At 40.3% G+C, this 8673-nt stretch overlaps 1 protein-coding gene across 1 annotated transcript; it reads left to right on the top strand.

The window, feature by feature from the left end:
- Positions 1–4092: 4092 nt before the first annotated feature.
- Positions 4093–6405, top strand: LOC107575769 (fez family zinc finger protein 1). Its single transcript, XM_016262103.1, has 4 exons — positions 4093–4857; positions 4934–5068; positions 5879–6011; positions 6152–6405. Exons 1-4 carry the CDS (start codon positions 4093–4095, stop codon positions 6403–6405), a joined length of 1287 nt encoding a protein of 428 aa, XP_016117589.1.
- The last annotated feature ends 2268 nt before the right edge of the window (positions 6406–8673 follow it).

Below are 8673 nucleotides of genomic sequence, written 5' to 3' on the forward strand. Positions count from 1 at the left end.
AAACGAATGAAGACTCAGGATGAATAAATCCATGCTAACTTTGAATCCATCACTCTCAACAGAAACCCGGTATGGATCTAGCAGATACCTACATCACCTTTGTACGACAGAATCAGGATATTCTGCAAGACCGTGTGAACGACGAGATGTACACTGAAAAAATATTTGACGTAAGTTCCTGGCAGTCAGTTTCGCCCCACTGCTTTCAGACACTGTAGCTACAGAAATGTTTCATAATGAGTATAAAGATCAATGCAAAGCCAGCAAAATTACTTCAAGCAAGTGTTATTCATGCCAATGTATGTGAATGAACATTCCTACATCGCATTCTATTCCTTTTTTAATCGGTCTCAGTTCTTTTCCAACTGCATTCCCACCATATTTCCTCAGCTGTGGGTATTGTAAAGCCAAGGCCAATGGAGGTGAGAAGGGGTGGGGAAAGTTTTTGTAAGAAGAGGCAATGAGACCTCACCAAGAGCACTCATCAGTCTACTGTGACCACTTCCAGTGCCTGAGCACTCACCCGGGGCTCCTGTTGACCTGTTTACACACAAACAATGTTGAGAAAGAGCTAGAAGGTGCAAGTGCATACATCTCGCTCCTTAATTTTGTTTAGAACACACTGCTTCCAATCCGCTTTCCGAGACAGCAGATCTATAGAATGGCACAAACACTCGAGAGAATGTACACACAACCCTCCCACCCCTAAAAATCCTGAGCAGATTGCCTTCGAAAAGAAATTTCTATTCCGAGCCAGATTGGAGAGAAGCAGTGTTTGATGTCTTTTCTTGATGTATTACACCTTTGCCGAGGCCGCCGATGGAGACAGGCAGGCGGGATAGAGGTGCCCTGCACACCCGCAGCCCCTAATTTGTGTCACACGCACACAGTCATGCGCCGAGAGAAGGGCCGCTGTGTGTCACCGCAGAAACTTCCTCATCAAGGAGCCTGTGTGTGCGGTGCATCTCAAGTCTTTAGAATCTGTCGGTTTCAAAACATTTCATCTCTGGACAGCTAAAGGTTTGGATGTGAATATATTTGAGTGTTTCTTCTTAAGGACGAGCCGCTGTACCATTCAGTGTTGTGTTGCGAAGGCACTCAAGGAAATAAGAAAATCAGTCACCGCATGCCCTTGGAGTAGGCATGGGCCGGTATGAGATTCTGACGGTATGATAACCTTAGATAAAAAATATCACGGTTTCACGGTGTTGTGATTACAGCTCTAAAATATGTTATTTTTAAATGTCTGGGTAAAAAAAAAACACTGAACACATTTTATTTTTAAGAAACATATAGAACATTTTGGAACAGTAAACATGTCAGGCTAAATAATTAGAATAAATAATTAAATGCAGTCACTTAAGTGCGCCTAAACCTGCAGCTCAACAATAATCAGAACATAAATTATTTTCTGTAAAAAAAAAAAAATCCCTATAAATGAAAAAACCGCAGTCACTTAAGTGAGCCTAAACCTGCAGCTCAATAATCAAAAATATAATCAAAACAATTTCTGTAAAAAATTTAATAAAAAATGCATGCATATACCTGCAGCTCAACAAGGTTTTTGGAGACATGCTCGCTTTCTACACATTCATCTTTCAGTCCAAGTTATGATGCAGGAATGTTCACCTTTGCCGGATTAAGTTTGGAGCTATGGTTTGGAGCGGTGAGGTACGAGGATGTGTGCACATACATACATAAGGAAAGAGAGAGTGCGAGTGTCTCTCACACACACACACACACACACACACACACACGGTCTCTCCGTACAACACTCAAACAGTGGCAAAGTTTTTTTTTTTTTAACAGATGTAAACAATGGCAGGAGGCTTAAAAGTATAGACGTGATACCAGCTAAATTTAATTATTGTACTAAATCGCAGAAAAGTAAGCTACAGTACGTACTTTAGACTGCTATTCCTCACTCTGTGAAGTAACGTGAGGGAGGAAACTAGCTGACGTTAGCTAGTTAATTAGCCATGTTATCTGCCTCGGTAGCAAGCCAAATAGTATTTATTTCAACACTGAAACAAACGGCGGGTGGGTCTCTGTCTTGATCAGGGGTGAAAGAGGGAGAAAACCGAAGATAACACAGATATATAGTTTATGATCGACTTGGAAGTATTTATTTAGCGATCGGCGCTAACACGTCATCTGTACGGAACATCATTGTGTACGGAACATGGTTAGTCTACGTTACCCGAAAAATTCCCATACGACAGACTTCGTCTTTTTCGACGGGGGAAAAAGTTCCAGGGATTCATCTCCTTCGGCCATCCTACACACAGGTGACTCCGCTCGCACCAACCGGAGGAGGAGTCGTGTGACTCGCTACGCTCTTCGCTGCACACAACTGAGGGAGTCCTGCACTTTCTGTCTTTGACGACACCTAAAAAAACTGCGCATACCGCAGGACGGTATACCGGGAAATTTTAGTGCTTTTGAAACCGTGACTTTTTCCAAACCGCGGTATACCTTGAACCCGGTTATCGTCCCATGCCTACCTTGCAGGCTGCTGTCTGTTTGTCCAGGGCGTTAAATCACTGTGATTAGCAGAGCGATGAGGTTTGCACGGCGAGGGGCCGCGGCCCTCAGCCTGGTCACAGGTGCGGAGACTGCCCTCCCCTGCCTCCCTAATGAACCAGACAAGTGGACACTTAAGCGTGTGATTACCAACGGAGATTCGTCTGATATGAAGAACGAGGCGTTTTGCTGTTAATACCTCTCGTTTGGCGCACAGTTCCCAGATGAATGTCCTCACGGGTTTGCGTTTGGAAACGAAGGTCGTCTGATGCGAGATACAGCTTTCCATAATCCTTTTAAAGGTGGCGCGCGATGGCAAAACCATGGAATGGTCGCGTGAAGTTTCATTAATGAGACGCGAAAGCATAACAAATCATTATTTTCTTATAATTTACATGAAATGATATGTACACATAATAGGGGAACAATCTGTGAATTCACTGTAGGCCAAATCAGATAGCAGGTGCTGTTGGAATCGAGCGCTGAAACACTGGAGACTGGGAAGGGTTGTAACACAGTTTAACCAATTACAAATGAACTGCAGGGAAAACATTATAAGACATTATAAGACTTCATATACAAATAAAAACGAACAGGACAATATACACTCGCCTGTGAATTTAAAACACACTGTTTTAAGTTTACTTCAATACTGTTGAGTTTTTAGTGTTATAGGTATTTGTTATAAATATAATAATTTTAATATAATAATGTTTATTATTATAATTATGAATTATTACTGTTCTATCTAATATGCTATCCTATATATTTTCTATATATATATATATCCTATATATTTTCTGTTTCACACTGAAATATTGTTTAACAAGTACATTTGATTACCACAACATATTGCAGAAAATGTTCATGTTTTTTTCTGCTAGTATTACAAATCACAGTTTTATGGTTCCAAACATCACTTTAGGGAGACGTTGTGGATTTGTAAATTAATTTGCATCTGATAAATATGAGATTATTACATCCATAAATCGCTCAATCCAAATATCGTGTCCGTTCAGTGTTATTCAGTCTTAATTTGCGTTCGCTTGAATTCAGACCCCCAAAAAAAACAGTACATAAATATCGCCTTCCGGTCCAACAACAACAAAAAAATCAGGTAATTCAGGAGTTTTCATATTTCAGGTGTTGACAAACATGATGCATGCGCGCGCCTGTCATCTTGTGCGAGGTAATGATGTCACAGCGCTTACAGTGCTAATAAAGAGCACCTTCTTGAGTTAGTCACCCACAGCAGTGTGTAGGACAAGTGCAGAGAGAGAGAGAGAGAGAGAGAAGCCGCTGTAGTGACTGATATAACTAAATCGAGCATCTGGGCTGCTTTGCGTGTCTTTGACGTGCGCGCGTGGTGAGCCCTGAGTTGCGCTATTGACAAAACACTCTTTATTGAGCAATCCGGGGCGCACATAAGTGCTGATTGTCCGCAATTGACAAGCAGCGGAGCAGCCAGGGGGGCCTTTGCGCTTGATGATGTCTTTTCTTGCGGGTCACTGAGAGGAATCCAACTTATCTGCAAAAGGAGGACACGGGTACAGGTGTTGCGCTCAAGCCATGGACAGCGCGCTGTACCACTCAGCGGGAATATTCGGCGCCCCCTCGGCTTCGACGGGAGGAAGCATGATCGCGAGCTCCAAAGCTCTCGCTTTTTCGATCGAAAGGATTATGGCCAGGACGCCCGAACCAAAGTCGATCCCGTTCCCGAGCTTGTTCCACGCTCCCGTGGGGAAAGCGGAGCCCAAGCAGTCTCCCGCGCCGCTGCACTGCATGATCCCCCTCGTGCCGCTCGCCTGCGAGCCGCCTCAGAAACTTCACGTCAATGGATTAGACCACTCTGACGCTGTTTCCTACCACGCGAATGAGCTGCTAAGCATCGGCTTGAATTACAAGAACGAGCAGCAAGACGCGACCCCGGCCATCGGACAGTACAAGCTCTTCCGGCCGCGCGTGGTCAACCAGTCGTCGTTCCACGCCATGGGCGCCGCCGTCTGTTACCTGAACTGCGGGGAAAGCGCGTGTGCGCCTCACGCGGGTCTGGTGAACCTGCACCCCATGGCGTCGTATCTCCTCAACGCGCCGCTGCACGCGCGCCAGAAGAGCCTGTTTTCCTCGGAGAAGTGCAAACCGGGCGCCGCTGCGGACAGGTGTCCCCCTCCCGGCGTGTCTTTTAAGGAGCTTTCTCACTCTCACCTGCACCATTACATGAAGGAGAGCGCGCACATCTTGTCGGAGAAGCTGTTCAAGAACTCCGCGGCCAAATTAAACAGCGGCTCTCCTCAAACCAAACCAAAGGTGTTCACCTGTGAAGTTTGTGGCAAGGTGAGACGAGCGACATCGATCTTCTGTTTAAGCACAGATTGCATCCTCTTTTTTTAACACAATTTGCAATTTGCAGGTGTTCAACGCGCACTATAATTTAACGCGTCACATGCCGGTTCACACGGGCGCCAGACCGTTCGTCTGCAAAGTGTGCGGCAAAGGATTCAGACAAGCGAGCACTCTGTGCCGCCATAAAATCATCCACACTCAGGTAATCATGCGCATGATTTTACAAATTACTATTTAAATCATATTAGTGCTGCCGGTGTATCTCAAAACAATGTATTAACCTACACTGAAAAGCTGTGGAAACAATTTTCATTTGCTGGTAAATTTCACAATTATCCTACAAAGAAGCATTGAATTAAGTGTGAAATTTCGAAGTAGAAAAAAACTGAAATGGCATTTTCTTGAAAAACATAGCCTACTCCAGTAGCTGTTTTATTTACATCTTTGAAAAATCAGTGTACTACTAATTTGCAATTTCTGTTATATTTTATGGGTAAATAGTCCTATATATGTAATCAATTGTGTTTTTTTTTAAATAAAAAGAACATTATAATTCAGAATTTGTAAATCTGTATTATGCAATTTTCAAGTTAGAATAAAATCATGGAATAAAAGGGGGCATTTTATATTTTCTCTCTCTCTCTCTATTAGAAGATTTATTTCTTAAGACGTTTTTGGATTTTTTTTTTTATGAGATAATGGTTTAAATTAAAAAATAATCTGTAGGCTAAATGTCAAAATAATGATATAATAACGGAAAAATCAGCAACCTCTATTAATAATAATAATTATTATTATTAAGAATAATAATACATATAATTATCAACAACAATAAAAAAAATAATAATAATGAAATATAATTTCGGACTCATTTCCGTTAATCAGTGTATTGTAGTTGTAATGAACCAGTTTATCACAATATCATAGAAATATCTCGTAAAAGTAAAATAGCCTATTTTTCAGCCGTTAGCTTTATTGTGTGCCGTAACGTTTCTTCTCCATTTGTTTGCAGGAAAAACCGCATAAATGCAACCAATGTGGCAAAGCTTTCAACCGAAGTTCAACTCTCAACACTCACACACGAATTCACGCGGGATGCAAACCCTTCATTTGTGAATTCTGCGGCAAAGGATTTCATCAGAAAGGTAGAAGTTCTAAAGGGCCATTTACAAACCCTGCAATTTAGAGACACAGAGCGATAGATAGGCCTAGATAGAGAAAATCATATTGTTTTGTGGCATGTTTTTTGGGATTGGATTCTCACATTTAGTATTTTGTTTTCAAGGAAACTACAAGAACCACAAACTGACCCACAGCGGAGAAAAACAGTTCAAGTGCAATATCTGCAACAAAGCCTTCCACCAGGTGTACAACCTCACCTTTCACATGCACACGCACAACGACAAGAAGCCTTTCACCTGTCCGACATGCGGCAAGGGTTTCTGCAGGAACTTTGATCTTAAGAAACACATTAGGAAACTGCACGACATTTCCCCAGGACCCCGCTCACCATCGACCCCCACTGCGAACCTGGTGTGAAACTCCTCTGCGTCCCGGGGGAAATGCTCCGAGAAAAAAGAATCGAATCGCGCATGCAACGTTTTATTTATTTTTCATGTATTTTGATTATTATTTGTATCATTTTGAGCGACCGTCATCATTGTTGAAGCTCGTCTGTGAATGGTAGATTATTACATGATTCTTTTTACTCTCAGGGTAACAGTCTTATTTATTTGAAACTACTGTTGTCTTTAACTTAAAGAGAGTAATCGAAACCCGTATATGGAACATTAATTCTCGTGACCGCATTTTATATGTTTATTATTTATACAGTTCTTTGTATTAGCTATACTGTTTGCCAACTGTAAACGTTTTGTTAAATCAATGTGAATATATATGCAAGGTTTGTTGTACATTTCTAATGGCATCTGATCTGTCAAAAAGATTATAAAGCATATGATAAGGGGGGGAGGTGAAAATAAATAAAACATATCTTATGCTATATATATATATATTTCTCTCTGAATACGCATGTAAGACGCGTGTTATAAAGAAGACTCTTGGAAATAATAGATCATTTCTGAAAGATCGATAAATATGCAAAGGGAGAGTTTCAGCGTCCTTTCTTGTCAAGCAATATCCAGTAAGGTCTACGCAATGACGGATATCCCATATTTCAGTTTAACTAAATAAAAAATGCCATAATCAGTAGTATCATAATTCTGGTACTCTTTACTGGCACTGACTGAATTGCAGCAATCTGTATCTGTAGAGACTGCGCACATTATGAAGAGAGAATGCCCCCTCTAGTGGACGAAACTAAAAAGGGAAATATTCTCAAAAATATATATACTGTAGTATACAACCGGTACATTTAAATTTACTGTATGGGAAAGATGCCATTGCAATAATAATGGTACTAAACAGGTGCTGAGACTATTCCGCCAAAACCATGCCGAAGCTCAGGGGCAGCTGGTCAGATTTAAAAAAGGTTGCTTGTACAATTATTTTATATTTCACGTATTAATGTTTAAAAAAGAGCTTGTATTAGTGAGGATTTATTGCAGTATAGATGACAATGATTTGGTTTAAATCTTTTAATAAATAGATCTCGAGGCAGGGGAATGGAGTGGGGCCATAAACTACTTCAGCACCACAAGACTGAACAGCTCCCAATATTATATGATCTAAATATTCTCTAATTGCTCAAATATCCCTATTATGTCTGATGTGAGCGACTTGCAAGACAGCACGGTACACTCTCAGGAAAAAAAAGGTACGAAAGTTGTCACTGGGGCGGTACCTTTTCAAAAAGCACACCTTTGTACCTAAAGAGTCCATATTGGTACATATTAGCTAAAGTACCTAAAGTGTATTTTAGTACCTAAAAAGTGTACCTTTTGAAAAGGTACCACCCCAGTGACAGCTTTTGTACCTTTTTTTCTGAGAGTGTATTGATACTCATCTTTGTATTCTTCTTATCCAATTTTCTGCAAAAATGAACACATTCAAATTCAATTCAAACTTTTTGTACATTTTTATAAAACTTCAGTTTCTATTATTATTATTATGGGTTTTTATACTGTAAGCCAACTTAAGGAAGGCTTAAGAAGAATGATTTTTAAAATGTCTTGCATTTATTTGCGTACTGAATTTTGATTCGTCTTTCTGTCCTAATCTATTTCTATTTCATACATCTACACTCGGTGCAGTGCTTAAGTATTTTTTGGGAGTATCTGTACTTTACTTGAGTTTTTATATTTCAGTCAACTTTTACTTTTACTCCACTACATTTCCTAATTAAAATGTATAGTTTAACTCCGATACATTGTAATTGTTACTTTCTACAAAATAGTCAGAAGTCAGGAGAACACGGACTGCAGGAAAGCAGGTTTGACGAATCAGTGGTCTGCCGTCTGCAGATCATTCATTTCCCCTCAAGTCGAGTGTGTGCTGTGCGATACAGCATCCTCTGAGATAATACGGTAAGTGTTGTAATGATGTGCGATCTGACATGATCAAGTAGGCTATATCACCAGATCACACACAGAGTGCACGCACGTTGATTTATTATTACAATTCTAAATTCCAGGCATTCTAAATTGTAGACGGCAAAAATGCTTCTGTGTGCTTTTTATATGTATATAATTTAATATAGTTAACTTAATCTATATCACACAAAGAGTACCGTTTTTCTGCAGATATCAGCATGAACACATTTAATAATCATTTTATACAAGTTCAGTAAAGCAATAAGTGACTTACATTTTAGACATAATATTGTTTGCTTTTGCTCAATTTTGCCAA

The sequence above is a fragment of the Sinocyclocheilus grahami genome, unplaced genomic scaffold (genome assembly GCF_001515645.1).
Source record: "Sinocyclocheilus grahami isolate Dianchi unplaced genomic scaffold, SAMN03320097.WGS_v1.1 scaffold31.1, whole genome shotgun sequence".
NCBI lineage: Eukaryota > Metazoa > Chordata > Actinopteri > Cypriniformes > Cyprinidae > Sinocyclocheilus > Sinocyclocheilus grahami.

What these genes read in the sequence shown, in the direction of transcription:
- LOC107575769 (XM_016262103.1), top strand. Translation starts at nt 4,093, where the DNA reads ATGGACAGCGCGCTGTACCACTCAGCGGGAATATTCGGCGCCCCCTCG. An exon ending in CCTGTGAAGTTTGTGGCAAG is followed by an intron (nt 4,858 to 4,933) that starts GTGAGACGAGCG and finishes TGCAATTTGCAG; the next exon opens with GTGTTCAACGCGCACTATAA. An exon ending in ATAAAATCATCCACACTCAG is followed by an intron (nt 5,069 to 5,878) that starts GTAATCATGCGC and finishes ATTTGTTTGCAG; the next exon opens with GAAAAACCGCATAAATGCAA.